General features: G+C 55.7%; 4 protein-coding genes across 4 annotated transcripts; 2 read left to right on the top strand and 2 right to left on the bottom strand.

The window, feature by feature from the left end:
* Positions 1–829: 829 nt before the first annotated feature.
* On the bottom strand, positions 830–1,888 carry CHGG_08223 (uncharacterized protein; the record flags this gene model as incomplete). Its single annotated transcript, XM_001225878.1, has 1 exon — positions 830–1,888. One exon carries the CDS (start codon positions 1,886–1,888, stop codon positions 830–832), a length of 1,059 nt encoding a protein of 352 aa, XP_001225879.1.
* A 2,260-nt stretch (positions 1,889–4,148) lies between these two features.
* On the top strand, positions 4,149–6,159 carry CHGG_08222 (uncharacterized protein; the record flags this gene model as incomplete). The annotated part of the gene is made up of 10 exons (XM_001225877.1): positions 4,149–4,257; positions 4,324–4,369; positions 4,430–4,548; positions 4,608–4,621; positions 4,695–4,959; positions 5,014–5,045; positions 5,098–5,355; positions 5,409–5,527; positions 5,614–6,048; positions 6,135–6,159. 10 exons carry the CDS (start codon positions 4,149–4,151, stop codon positions 6,157–6,159), a joined length of 1,422 nt encoding a protein of 473 aa, XP_001225878.1.
* A 2,870-nt stretch (positions 6,160–9,029) lies between these two features.
* Positions 9,030–9,836, top strand: CHGG_08221 (uncharacterized protein; the record flags this gene model as incomplete). Its single annotated transcript, XM_001225876.1, has 1 exon — positions 9,030–9,836. One exon carries the CDS (start codon positions 9,030–9,032, stop codon positions 9,834–9,836), a length of 807 nt encoding a protein of 268 aa, XP_001225877.1.
* Positions 9,837–10,353: 517 nt separating this feature from the next.
* On the bottom strand, positions 10,354–11,896 carry CHGG_08220 (uncharacterized protein; the record flags this gene model as incomplete). The annotated part of the gene is made up of 3 exons (XM_001225875.1): positions 10,354–10,964; positions 11,455–11,481; positions 11,617–11,896. The coding sequence occupies 3 exons, from the start codon at positions 11,894–11,896 to the stop codon at positions 10,354–10,356; spliced, it is 918 nt and encodes a 305-aa protein (XP_001225876.1).
* Positions 11,897–14,786: the final 2,890 nt, after the last annotated feature.

Raw genomic sequence — 14,786 nt, 5'->3', positions numbered from 1 at the left:
TCTAGCCACATGGATGAGATGTCTGGGGATATATTAAGCCAGGCCGGGGTTTGGGGTCGGGGGGGTGTTCGAAACAGAGGAACGGAACAGGTGTTACGGAGCAGAGGCTTTGAGATTATTTGTAGGGTTTTGAGGGACGTGTTGTGCAATACGTCCCTCCCACATGGTTGTACATTACAGTACAGGTTCTGGTGTATGGTTTTTAGCATTGTATGGGCGGTGGTTCGGAAAGGGGGGGTAGGGTAATGAGTTTTTATGATACCACTCTCTTCAAACAAGTCGCTCGCTCGTTGGGTGTGGACGGTGATGTGAGTGCTGTTGGCGGGGGATTATACGTGGGCGTGGGTGAAGATGTACTTGGGCACTTGATGTCTACATCCATCGCTGGTGAGAGGGGAGTTTTGCTGGCGAGAGTATGACAGATGTGTGGCTAAGGGGGTTGAAAATGGGCGTTAGGTATAGTCAACACGTCTAACGTAGAAGAGAAGGGGAGGGCATACTCGATAATTCCCTGCGTCGTCAGGAGTACACTGTGGGTCACGCTCGAAAGAATCACGTACTAAAACGGAAAAGACTAAACAAATAGATGCTCATGGTGTTGTGATATTGATGGGTATCAATCTAACCGCCCCCCAGAGCCGCCACTGTTGAAAGCCCCCGTCTAAAGCAATGGCAAAAAGAAAAGAAAAAGCCTGGGGTAACAGGCAAAACAATAACCACCAGCACCAACCCGCCGTTGCGCCCCAACGCCCCCATGCGTCCAACCTCCCATGCAACCGCAACTTATCAAAGCCGAACCCACCCGCCATCAAGAAACAACAGCACCAAATCAAGGCGCTAGATAACGGGCACTCCTTCTCGACTCACCACTCAACCTTCTCCGGTCCAACCTCTTCACCACCGCACCTAGCACCACCTTCAGAATGGCATCCGCCGACAGCACATGGCCGGACCCCGCCCAGGTCACGGTATCCACGATATCGCGGATGCCACCGCCCTGCTCCGACAAGCCGTCATCCAGCTCCTTAAGCGCCTTGGTAGCCTGGGGGTCGTTACCGACCTGGAAGAACTGGATGCCCACCTGGTGGGGCGGGGCGTCCAGGGTGTCGAGCTTGCGGGCGATGTTGATGATGACCGACTCCGGGTCGTCGGTGGGGGCGCCATCCGTGATGACGATCATGTTGACGGGCTTGACGCCGCAGTCGTCCGGGTTGCCGGTACGGGCGGCGGCGCGCTCGTACTCGCGCAGGTAGGGCTTGAGGATGGCGCTGATGCGCGTGCCGGTTGGGGTGGCGCCCTGGGGCCGCACGCGCTTGAAGAGGTCCTCGACCTGCTTCGTGGTGGTGATGTTGCGGAAGCCCTGGGCCGGGTTGTCGGCGCTGTGGCGGCCCGTGTCGCGGGCGTTGAGGAAGTAGACGTCGATGCCGTTAGCATCGTGCGACGTGCACACGGGCGCGATGCCCGAGATGACTTCCTTGACCTCGCGCCACGACTTGCCGGCCATGGAGCCGCTGTCGTCGATGAGGAAGATGGTGTCGAAGCTGGAGAGGAAGGCGTAGGGGTCCTCGCGCGATGTGATGCTGGGGTCGGAGCGGGCCGAAACGAAGGAGGGCGCGGGGGAGGCCTGGCGCGCGGGGGGCGGGGTGTTGAGGGTTATGAGGGGGGTTGAGGACGGCCCAGCAGGGGCGGCTGCGGGGGCGACTGCCGAGTAGGGGGGAGGTGCATCGGTGGCGCCAAATTTGGTGTCGCTCGATGGCGGAGCTTGGGAGTAGTTCTCCGTTTGTGTCGCGAAGGGGTTTGGGCTGGGCGAACGAGAGCGGTTCTTCTTGGACGACAATTTATCTTTCAGGGACCCAAATAGGGACTTGCTAGGTGCTGGTTGAGACATGGTCGACGATTTGAATCGAGGTGTTGCTCAGTTAACGGTTGTCAAGAAGAAGGAGGATGGGTTGCGATGGTGGGAAGTAAAAAACAATCGAGGGAGGGTCGGTGCGCTTGATGGCTTTTAGATCGGATCGTGATACGTTTAAGTTGGTTATTAAGTGCCTGAGGTATGCCGGTCAGAACAGCTAACAACCAAGAAGTGCTTGATTGTTGTTCTGTGGAATCTCGCAAAGGTCTACAAGGGCACAGGAAATCTTCCTTTATCATTCATATTTCATTCTTTCATCGCTTCATCGCATCCTCTTTGCGAGCGGCAAAGATGTAACAGCCGCCTCCTGCCGAGCCCAAGTGAGCCCAGCGTTTGCCTTGGAGCTTAAAGGAACACCGATCGGGGAAGGCGACGATTGGCATTTGGCGCAGTCAGTCAGGCATCGGGAAGCACAGCCACGTGGGTCTGTGGCATGTGGCACCCCTCTAACCAAAAGGGGCAAACTCGGAAGAGAGGAAGAACTCAAGGAAATAGAAAGAACTAAAGGAAACTGAGCAGAATAAGTCAAATATAAGTCACCGAGCAAAATAAGAAATAAAAACAGACTTTTGGCTTTTTTTTCGTGCCTACAAATATAGTTGAAGCTCTCGTCGGAGTCGAAGTTCGGCTTGTTTGCCCATTGGGCGTGGCCCCGCTATGCGGCCATGATTGGCGGTTAAGGTTGTGGCGGTGTTAGCACTGCCAAACCATGTCTTGCATATCACGGGGATCCAGCATTTGGGTGAGTACAAGGAATCCGATTAACCTCGCTTGCCTCGCCAATGTCGGATCCAAATCTCTGGGACATGGCTGAGCGTGGGGGATCCCAATTAGTTAGGCGCATCGCGATGTACCACACATCCAATACCGAAATGTGCCCACGGGCCAACAGGGGGAGACCACGAGATGGCCAGCATTGCCCCCTTCTCGAAGCCCTCAAGACGGCCTTGACAGACGGTGGTACCGCATGAACAGCAGACCGAATAGACGCCCTTTTCGACCTGCAGTTGACCCTCTTTACTCGCAATCGTTGTTACCGACGACGGCCTTGAAGGCATCCAGCAAGGCGCTCCTGGGCGATGCAATGTGATGCCTGGCTCCTGTTGTCTTGCTCTTTTTATGGACGGCTGGGTTAGGTTTTGTGAAGGTCAGCAACAGCATAGGGAAACCACAAAAGACACCCAGGGGGAGTATACACGAGGGCCAGGGTTGCAGCATCTTTTATAGAAAGCCTCGTGTAACAACAGCCCTACGAGGTGACAGAGGTCCAAGGCGGGATTTGGGGTCCAGGAAAGTTGGAAAATCGAGGACCCGATGAGATGACCTGCAGCTTCCGCTTCTTGGCAGGGGAGCCGGGTGCCGTTGCCGGCCGGGGGGTTTCTCAACTGCCTGGCCCCACCTGCATCGCCCCGGAGCCCCTCTGCCCCGCTATCTGGAGCCCAACGGCGGGGTTGGTGATCGATAGGATGGCATCGCTTGAAACGCGGCTTCCTCTCTTGTTGAACAGTCTCGACCCAAGTTACATTACAATTACAGCCTGAGAGAGCCTAGATTCGGGTCGCTGCTGGCTGCTAAGTGATGCTGTTCGTATCGGGGACCAGAGTACCAAAATCCATAAGCCCAATTCCCGCCGGCGATTTTGGACATAAGTGTCTCAAAAGTGAGCTTACCCAGGTTGCACACCGAGCTCTGGTGATTCCACACATTTGCAAGCTCTTGTCCGAACGAGGGTGCAGCGCCGCGGTAATCCCAGTTGCTCCTAGCCACTCGCCTTGACATGTCCCCCCCGAGCTGCATGAACTGCATTGAAACGCGACGGGGAGGCCATTGCGGTGAGACGGGAGCGCGCGGGGCACTCTGGAGGGGTGCGAGGGGTGAGAGAACTCGCCGATGGCATTGGGCAGGATCGCGACAGAGCTTCTTTTTTGTTGGGTCGATTTGCAGTTGCGGTGAGGCGCCTACACAGTGTACACAAACAGAAACCATCCAATGCCCAAGCCGAACCTGCGCGTATTTCCGTGCCGCCACTGCCTCCCTCAGCTTTGCTTCCCTGAGTTGGTGACGCCGTTTGCAATCCCAAATCGTATTCCCCTCACTGGTTTTGCTTTTTCCTCTTTAAGGACCAACATCTTTTATCGTTTCCCTCATTTTTAATTTAGGTCTTGTTGATTAGCAACAACATCCAACACCCCTACATTGTAGTGTACCAGGTTCTTCTTGCCACCCTCTGCCCATCATGGCCAGCGCCGCCGAGGCGTTTGCGAACCGCAAGTTCAGCATCAACCGCAACACGGGTGTTCCCAGACCTGCGCGCCGTTTCTCCATTGGGGAGCCAGGCCTGAACGGTATGAACATAATAAACCATTTTAATCAACTTTGTCACATCTCGCACCACTAACCGTCGCTTCTAGAGGCCAGCAGTAAAATCCATCGCCAATTCAGAGCTGCCCATGAAGGGTACGGCAATTCCGTCTCTTCTCACCTTAACTCTCGACACTAACCGACTTTACCCAATAGCCATCTCCCCCATGCCGGTCTAGACGCGACTAGGGCCTCTACCGGTGTAGTATGGTGTACCGAGCGAGCTGCCGAGTTTGGCTTCCTCGAGGAGCCCGACAAGTGGGCCAACCTGGGTCGTATGTACATGTCCGCTCCCCCCTTGCACCTTCACAGCATGACTAACAACAGTCTGCAGAGGGTGCCCCCGAGGTACATAACACACATACACACACACCTACATACGCTGGACGGCGTGGAATGGCCTATTCTAACACCGATCTAGGTCGAGGATGACATTGAAGGCTGCTTCGCCCGCCCTACCCACATCGACATCAGCGCTGCCAGCCGCGAGTATGGCCCAACTGCGGGCATCAAGCCCCTGAGGGAGGCCGTTGCTCGTCTGTACAACGAGATGCACCGCAAGGGCAAGCCGAGCCAGTATACCTGGGAGAACGTCGCCATCGTGCCCGGTGGTCGTGCTGGTCTCATCCGTATCGCTGCCGTCCTGAACAACGCCTATGTTGGCTTCTTCATTCCCGACTACACGGGTACGCATCCTTTACCCCGGTGCTTGGCGACGGCCGGCTAACTAAAAGAAACAGCGTACAACGAGATGCTCTCGCTGTTCAAGAACGTATGGCTCATCACCCCCCAGGAGCCAGGGGCCCCATACTGACACTTCCTAGTTTGCCGCCATCCCCGTCCCCCTATCCGAGGAAGATGGCTACCACATCCATCCCGAGAAGATTGCCGAGGAAATCTCCCGCGGCACTGGCGTCATTCTCACGTCGAACCCGCGGAACCCAACCGGCCGCGTCGTCCAGAACCCGGAGCTGGCCGAGATTCAGGACATCTGCCGGGAGCGTGCCACCTTTGTGAGCGACGAGTTCTACTCGGGCTACAACTACACCAGCAACTGTGATGGGTCTACCATCAGCGCCGCCGTGAGTATTGAAGTTTTCAGTTTTGCTGGTATTGGGACTGACGGAGCGGAAAGGAAAACGTCATCGATGTTGACGAGGACGACGTGTTGATCATCGACGGCCTGACCAAGCGCTTCCGCCTTCCCGGCTGGCGTGTCGCCTGGATCCTTGGCCCCAAGGAGTTCATCAAAGCGTTAGTCCGCCCCCCCCCAAACCCTTCCCCACCCAACCCCAACTTCCATCTACCTTGATATGTACTAACGAAACGACATCTTGCAGCATCGGCTCGTGCGGCTCGTACCTCGACGGCGGCACCAACGTGCCCTTCCAGGAGGCGGCGGTACCCATGCTGGAGCCGTCGCTGGTCAAGACGGAGATGGTGGCGCTGCAGACGCACTTCCGGCACAAGCGCGACTACGTGGTCGGCCGCCTACGCAGCATGGGCTTCGTCATCCGCCACGTGCCCGACTCCACCTTCTACCTGTGGCTCAACCTCGAGGGCCTGCCCGGCCCCATCTCGGACGGCCTCAACTTCTTCCAGGCCTGCCTCAACGAGAAGGTTATCGTTGTGCCCGGTATCTTCTTCGATCTCAACCCCGCCCGCCGCCGCGATCTCTTCGACAGCCCCTGCCATCACTTTGTGCGCTTCTCGTACGGCCCTCGTATGGACGTGCTGAAGATGGGCTGTGATGGTATTGAGAGGGTCATCAACAAGTGAGTTCTCTTTTCTTTTTTTTTTTTTTTTGACTAGACCTTGTTACCCGGTTTGTGTGCATAGTGTGCTGACTCGATGGTAATAGGTTCAAGAACTTGGTGAGCCATTAGGTTTAGTAATGTAGGGTTGCTTAGATGTGGGACTGCTGTCTGACGTGTCGTGGATGGGTAGGCAGGGTAAACAAACCTCACTCTTTTGTTGTCTCTTCATGTTTAGGGGGCTGGATAAACAAACCCCTGAGTTGCTTGGCTTGGCATTTTTCCACGGAGCCCGGTTCAGGGGTCGCCAGTACCTCGGTAGATAGACAGCAGAAGGCGGCACTGATTGTCATCGCTCAACAGTTCAAGACTCTTCTCATCCTGAATGCTTACTCTACTCAATGGAGGTGATCCTTTGATCGGGGGACAAGGATTATGCGGGATACCCGGGCCTTGCTGTTGAGCACTGTTTCACAGCCACGAGTACAATCTGTGAGCTCCCGAGACAGATCTGTCTGCCGTAACCCACCCGCGAGATAAAATGTGGAGTGGTAGGGTTGCCATGGCACACGCTTCCTCCCTGGCGAGAACACGGTCGCAATGGACATCGACAAGTACCACCACGAGAGTACAATCTTCCACCTTTCCCTGCATGTTGAGTCGAGACGGGAATGCTTGGAGCAGGGTTTAGACTGCCAGTTTAGACGTGGAATAAACGGATGAAGAGGCAACCAAACGCGGAACATCTCGCGAAACAGCAAGGTACCATGAGGTTCTACGTCTTTAGAACTTACACTGACACGAGAACGGTAGCGAGACCTTCTATCCTAGAACAGTAGGTCCTTGTCACCTTAAGTCTCACCTCCCGGGTCCTTAGCTGCGTCTTGAATTGCCAACTGTGTTGGGACACGAATGATCCACCCTTTCTCGACGTGTAGCCCAAGAATGGACACAAGCAACGCCGCCGGGGGGCTTGGTGTACGAAGTGTGGGTTCTACTTAGTGGTGTTCGGCACTGAAACTGCTTCGTCTCTCAGTCGTGACGTTTTGGTATTCCCAGCAAGCCACTACCGCGGCTTAACGTTCCCATTTTGTTGTGTACTGTTTTGGGTTTGCGGCCGTGATCGCATCTCGGCCGGGTGACGAGGAACAGTTGGTCTAACACTGTTGGTAATTATCGAGTCCGAGGGCAGGGAGTCGCACTTTTGTTGCTCTGTCCTCCTATCGGTTCGCCCGGGACGGGAGGGACTGTTTAAAGTCTCGCGAGCAGTGGTACGATGATGAGTACGCGAATTGACGGTGGCGGATTGAAGTGTTCCTGTACATAGGTCTCAGATCTGTTGGGGTAGGGTCGAAGCTCGCGCAACCGAAAAGGATCAATTCCGTTTTGAGGGGACAATGGCTTGCTATAGCCGAAGTGAGGTGGGAAAGAGGTCAGGATTGGGTCATCTTGGTGAGAAAAGCCTGAGAAGAGAGGAAGAGGGTTGCCCGCGATCAAACGCAGCCAGAAGCTGAGACCCTGCTTCCCTGACCCTTTTAGAGGATTGGGTATCCGAGGAAAACAACAACGCAAATCGGCAGTTAACTGACAGGCAAAGAGACGTGAAGAGTTGAAGATGAAAACGGCCCGATCTTGGCAACGGTCCTTGAGGGTCTGTCAATGCCCAGGCGTTGTCAGAGTCAGCCAGGCGGAGGAGAGGAACCCCCACCCCACTCTCACCCCGGCAGCTGAAAGGTGAATCAGGGTTAACGGGCACGTGGAACGTGGGTAGCTTACCCCCACGGACCGTGGTGCGACCGCAATGACATGCCAGAACACCGCTGACAAGCTCGCGGGAGGCATGGTTGCAAGACACGGGAACGAAACGCAGTCGGGTGCTGGTCCCGGGTTTCTTTTACCCCATATTATTCCCGGCCCCTGGTTTTAGAGTCCAAATTTGGATAGACCGTGATTGAAATCCGTGGGGGGAGGACGGGAAACCTGGTGTTCTGGCCGCCTGCCCGGCATCCTCGATAGCATGGACGGCTGGAAACAATCGAGACTTGCCGAATAGAGGGCGGGTAAACAGGGCAGATTATGGATTGCCATGTCGCATTCTCGGTCCGAAGTTTAGAGGCAGCCTCGTCAATGAAACGGCGGGAAGTGGACAATGCCAGCCAGGAGCCAAGCAGAAGGAGCTGCCCGATGCTGGGGTTCAAGCCTTGGAAGTGGATTACGTGGGAAGGTTTGGCTGAAGATGTTGGGAAGCTGCGATTGGAAGCGGGACAAGGATCAAAAACTTTGATGGTGACGCCTCCCGGCATGTCAATTGCGTGATCAGGGCTTCGGTTGTCGTCGGCGCCAAACAAAGAGGGACACAGCAACAGTTGCAGCGGAGGATGGAACGATCCGCTGCAATTGAAAGTTGGCTGCATAAGTCCTAGGCAGTTGACTACTGGAGAGGAGAGATCGGATATCCAACCGATGTGCGTCTGCAGGCGGTTCGTGCACTGCGTGTGGGTTGACCGCTCTTGCCAGTGAAGACGAAGTACGGTCTAGCGCCAAGAAATCAGGGGCTCTTGGTGTTGACGTTCGTTGCTGAGTGGAACACCGTCGAGGGATTCTTGGCGTCAAGCTTGGGCCTGAAGGTGAGAAGGTCGCACCGTGGCAGACCGAAACTAGAAGAAGTTCTAGAGCTTTCTAGCCAAGCTTTCAGATCCCACCAGAGTCTATGTACGAACTAAAGGCACTCTCAGCTGCAAATCTCGGTGGCATATCTTGTAGGCCCAGTGATATTCACAAGGTTCAACGGCAGATAACAAGGAGTTTACCAATTGAAGTGTTCTATCCTGCGAGATCAATCACTCACCAAGCAACACACATCCATAATCTCACTTTACACGCCAAAAAAGGCATCTCGAACAACGAACTCCGAACAAATCAGACCCGCATCCGCCTTTTTAACCCCCAGGAAACCCAAGAACGCCTTCGCGGAAGGCCGGCAGCTCACCGACTGCACACCAATGCCCATCCGCATCCCAGCAGCGCGACTCCAGGCGGCCTGCAGCAGACCACTCCCGGCCACCCTCAGCCGAGCCCTCCTCGGCACCGTACCCCCACGGACGGCAACCAGGACCAGGATACGCGAACAGGTTCAGCCCTCGGTCCAATCGCTCCTTCTCCGCAACAAGATGAGCAGCAAGGCCGGTTTCAGCCCAGCCACCAGCACCACGGCGGCAATCAGCGGCAGCAGCACCAGCAGCCCCGCACCGGCGTCGAGCACGCCACCGCGCCCCGGCAGCTCACCATCAGCAGCCGCGGCCTCGGCCTCGGTGGCGACGGCAGCGGCGGCGGGAGCATCGACAGCAGCAGCAGCAACAGCAGCAGACGCAGGCGCAAACTCAGGGGGTGCCGCACCCGCCCCTCCATCCCAGCACAGCCAGGAGCCAGAGACCGAGCAGCAGCAGCAGCCCCAACCCACCGTTACCAACACCACCACCCGCAACAATGGCGCCATCACCACCACCACGGACACCTCCGCGGCGCCCACCGCCCCAACCCTCCCGGCCCTCCCTGAACCAGAACAGGGAACGACGACCACCACAATCCACGTCAACGGCCAAGCGGTCGCGCTCGATTCCCTCGGCCCCATGGTGGTGAACCGCGACGGGACGGTGTCGCGGATCGGCAACTGGCACGAGATGAGCGGGATCGAGCGGCAGAACACGCTGCGGATCCTGGGGCGGCGCAACCAGCTGCGGCTGGGGAATCTGCGGGCGGGGAGGCCGGCTGATGGGGAGTCTGGGGAGGGGGATAAGGGGAGGAGGTGAGTGAGTGGGGAGGTAGGTAGGTAGAAAGTGAGTGAGTGTCTGTGAAAGCGGTCATGAGGGGGGAGGTTAGTGGGTGTTGTATGTTGTGTTGAGTTTTTGATATCAAGGGGAACCCATGAGTTGAGAGCACGTTAGTTAGGGGTAGATGGCGCGTGATGATCTTCCCAAGTAAAAGCAAAACCACACATCTCATCATGGCAAGTCAGTATGAGATGGGAATATATATGTCCAGTTATATTCAGGCCAGCACGCAATCGCCTTCTCGCGCAAGCAGACAAGCAACGAACGCCGTCAAAAAGAAGCCAAAAGCCCAAGCCAGCCATTCACCAGCCCACTGCCATTTCAGACGCACAAACGAAAATCGGTCCTCCCATCGGGCTAACATGACACATTCCCCCCCTTCCTGGCCTTCCTCCCTTCCCCTCCGCGGCACCAGCCACGCAAACGCCGCTCCGATGACGATAATCAATCATGCTGCATCATATAAAAAAAACCTGAGCCTCATTTCGTATATATTTCAATCCTTCTTCTTAGACTTGTCGCTGGCCACCTTAATGCTGTCCTTGCCGTCGTCCTGGGACGAGGCGACCTCCTTGAGCAGCTTGTCGAGTATGTCGTCGCGGCCGCCGTGCTTCTCGGTGACGAGGCTCTTGAGCCACTTGTTCTCCGTCTCGAGGGCCGAGATGCGGCCCTCGAGCATGGTCACCTTGTCCGTCATCTCCTTGGCGCTCTTCTCGAGGGCTTGCTCGCGCTGCTTCTTCTTGATGCGGAACCGCGCGCTCGCCGCCGTGTTGCGCTTGCGCTTGTCCTCCTCGGCCGCCAGCCGCGACGCATCCTCGAAGCTCAGCACCCGCCCGTTCGGCGTGTGCGCGTGCGCATGTCCGCTATTCGACTCAGCCTCGCGTTTCTCGACGACGACACCGCCCTGGCGGGCTACCCCTCCCCTGACGGCGACCCCGTCTCTTGGTACGTACCCTGTTGGTTGGTGGTGCTGCTGGTGCGGGACCTGCGACGGATACGCCGACTGCGGGCCGGGCTGGATGGGCTGCAGGTTCCCTAGCGCGTCAGGGAAGGCCGGGCCCGTGGGCGAGGTGAAGTTGCTGCTGTAGTCCCCGAAACTGAAGTCGCCTGGAGACATTGTGCCATGGTCAGCGCGCCGAACGGATACACAACAACAACAACAACGAGGTCGAGCCAATTTCGTGATAAGCCAAGACAATTTCAAGTCAACGGCGGCGCCGCCGGCGGGAGAGGCGGAGACCGGGGATATTGAGGGCCATGGTTAGGCGGTCCATTGTTGATGCCCCATGGTCGATGGTGCAATCCCCCCCAGGTCACGAGAAATGGCACCATCGTCGGCAGCGACGATCATTTGTCAGACGCCATTTAGGCGGGCCCTGGAACTCATGCTCCCAAGGCGCATGCATTCGGCCGCCAGCCTTCCAATCATGACCTGGCCCGGAACTTTGGGGGTCATCATCGAGGGTGGGGTGGGAACGCCCGTTTCCCGATCCGTGATAAGAGAATAGACGCTGCTTGGTCCGTCTGCCTGCGCCCTCCCGTGGTAGTGACGCTGGGAGGTGTTGATCTCATGTGCTGCCGTGCCGCCACGACGCACTTGCTCGCTGCGCCTGCGTTGCAATGGCTATGCAGGTGGAGAAGAGTCCGTTTGAAACCGGCTTATAGCAAAGCAGGGTGAAAAAAATAAAGCAGCAATATATGAGAGAGAGCGAGAAGAAAGAAACTGGCAAACTGAAAATGATGAAAAATCCTAACTAACCTGTGATTGGGAACTCGTAGCCGGCTGGGAAATCCCCCATGATGGAATCCGTCGGCGTCGCATCTTCGGTGGGCGAGGTTATGGCATCCGGCTTGACGGGCGGCGCCTGGTAGTCGGTGTGCTGGCCGGTCTCAAAGTCAAAGAACTGTGTGTTGGTGAAGAGGGCGAGATCCTTCTCGAGGTCCTCGTCGGTCAACGGCTCCTCTACTGAGGGTCCCTGCACATTGAGGTTGCGCAGGTACTGGGAGACGTTGACCCTGCCCGTGCCGTAAGACGACATGGTTCGTCCGGTGTGCGCTCCGTCGAGACGCCCGTCTTGAATTGGATGTTTGGTTCGAAACTGGCCGTCTCTTGAGGCTGGGTTTCGGAGTTTGTCGAGGTCGGGGGGCCCGGGCGGGTGATGTGGGAATCCGTCTCGCGATGTCGGTGCGGTGATTAGAAAGCACGGTGCAGCACAAAGGGTGCTAAGCGGGGTCCTCCGGAGGTTGACTCGGCTTTAAGTTCGGCAGGTCGAGTCGGAGGCAAGAGGTGAAACAAAGAAACCACAAAAACACCGTGTTGTGAGATGATTTGCTGAGTGGGAGTCGGCGGTGATGGCGTCGGGGGTTTCAAGTGCACTAGGCGAGGGGAGGCGCGAAGGAAAGTGAGGATATGGACAGTTCAAATCAAGATCTGTCTGAAGCGAGGGCAGTCGGAAGGGTCCAGAGCGTGGTGCGTGGAGCGTGGTGCGTGGTGCAGTTCCCGCAGGCCACCACACGCGGACCGATGCCCTCAATTAGTCAGATCAAACCTGTGTCATCCCACGTTCTCGGTAAATCTCGAAATTGCCCCTCCATGACCCACCCATGGCAGGAAAGGGCCAATTGGAAGGAGAGAACAGCCCGCTGGCCCTTTTTCATCATCAAAGCCCGCCTTCGTCAATTGAGACTGCTGTTCCCGTCAACTCCCAACCGAGGCTTTGTTTCTCGAGATGTGCATGTCTTGCGCGGCTGCACCGTCTCCCGATTGGATCGTAACATAGTAAACCTCATGGACCGTTCGCAGTCTCGTGGTTCCTGCTGGCACTCGGCCCTGATGCAACGGTTCCGCCTTGTGGGGACGGCTCGCCACGCCCTTTGGCCATTCTGTCTCGGATCTGCAGAATGATGATGAATTGACGAGTGGGACAGCGCTCCTTCTTGGGGCGAAGCTTTTGCCCTGCGGCTGGGCGGAACTTCCATGAAAGGGAAAACGAGATGCGGGCCCCAGCGCCGAACTCGGCAAGGCCCGCCCTGCCAACGCCGGGCCAGCTCGGCGAAACAGTTCGCCTGTTAAAGCTGAATCGCCCCTATTTCTCTGGTGTGCATCTTGCCCAAGCACGAGCAAGCCTCGATTGAGAGATTTCGTCGATTCCAAAAACTGAGGGCCATTGCGGTTGTGCGATAGGAGAAAACCACCTTTTGGAATCCGGATGGCTCACATGGGAATTGTGTGGGGGGTAACGCGAACGGGGCGTGGGGCCGTCGGGAAGTACTCTACTGTGTCTACTGGCGGTTTTGTTCGAATGTATTTCTTTAGGTATATATTCATCAAAGAAAACAAGTAACAACAACTAAGGTAGGTACGCTAGAATGAACTCAGGTACGAATAAACAGATAAGGCTTTGTCTCAACCAAGCCACATGGCACAGCGTTACAAAAATGCGTCTTTACGGCACCTATACAAACCACCCATTACCTCCCTTAACCGTTCACAAGGCAAAAATCCAAAATATAGAGCATACCATACAACAAAATAACATCTCCAGCAACCGTTACCATGGACACAGCTATACCAAATCCCTCCGTTACCCAAGACGGGCCCGTCGGGGCGGGCAACGCTCGGGATAAACATACCGGACCCAAATCCATCACTCCCCCCCCATCCCGTCGACAGCCTCAAGCAGACGTTTGATAACGCCAAGAAATCGCCCAAGGGCGGAACCAACGGGGTCAGCGTCGCTTCCGGCGAGCTTCAGGTCGATTCAGTCGGCTCTGAGACCGAAATCGATAGCGAATACAACCGTACCGCAATGAAGCGCCGTTATTCGACTCTATTATTCCGGTCAAACTGGGAGGAGTATTTTTTTTTAAAAAAAAAAAAAAAAAAAATAAGGGAAGTCAGTCCATAACGCTCTCGGGAGACCAGCATATGCAGACGAAAGGCGTAAATGGTTATGCTGTCTATTCTCACAACGCGTCCTGGACGGGCGGATGTACTCGACCCAATCTACGCGACTTTTGCAAAGCATAAGTCCGTGGCACCTTAGTCTAGGCAACCTATAAATGAATTCATAATTTTAACTACAGAGTACATGTAAGGAGAAGAAATTATTATTATTCATACTCCGCTATGCCCTAGGGCGTGCCGGACCCTCAGCTATTTTATTGTACAGGAAAACCGTGCCCTCCCGGGGCCGGGTGAAAAAAACATACCAACAATCAAGGAACGATGCGTTCTGGTGAGTCTGCGTATACAAAGAGAGGAGGCCTCCTGGCCTCCGAACGGGGGCGCTTCAGGCCGCCGCTTCCAGCTCGAGCCTCCTGGCTAAGTTGTACATCGGCAGCTTCCCCGAGTCCATCAGCCAGTCGAGGACTCTCCTCGCGAGCCGTGCAGTCGTGGGATTGATGCCGTGTAGAACAGAGTAAAAGTCCCGTCGTGTCCGAATTCCAGTTCTCTCCCATCTTCGAGTCAACGGTGGGGCCAAACACCACACTCGCAGGCAGGAGTCAGAACCTCCGAGACTCCCCGTGTAAACAAGAAGTCCCGTAAGCCTATTGCTCCCGTCCGGATTTGAATCAGCAGTGAGCTCTTCGCCTTGCTGAGACCGTCCTGCCTCCTTAGGGTTTCGTTCCGGAATAGCGTCTCCTGCTGATGGTCAAAGTCGTCCGCCGGCCTGGTGATTACCCTATCACATGTCTATATAAGGTGTTCTATGTTCCGCAACGAATGCATTTCTTTATATAATGTATTTGCCAAAGAAAATAAGTAAACAACCACACCAAACAAAGCTCAGGTAAACTATAAACAGGTAAGGCGGTGTATCTTAGAACAAACCACGTACATAGCTTAGCGTTATAAAAAATGCACAGGTATTCACACCACTTGTATATACATGTCCCGCCAATAGACTTCCCCCTTAAGAGTCAACA

The sequence above is a fragment of the Chaetomium globosum genome, genomic scaffold, assembly GCF_000143365.1.
Source record: "Chaetomium globosum CBS 148.51 scaffold_5 genomic scaffold, whole genome shotgun sequence".
NCBI lineage: Eukaryota > Fungi > Ascomycota > Sordariomycetes > Sordariales > Chaetomiaceae > Chaetomium > Chaetomium globosum.
Note: the sequence above shows the minus strand (reverse complement) of the source record. Positions and strands in the feature narration are given on the sequence as shown.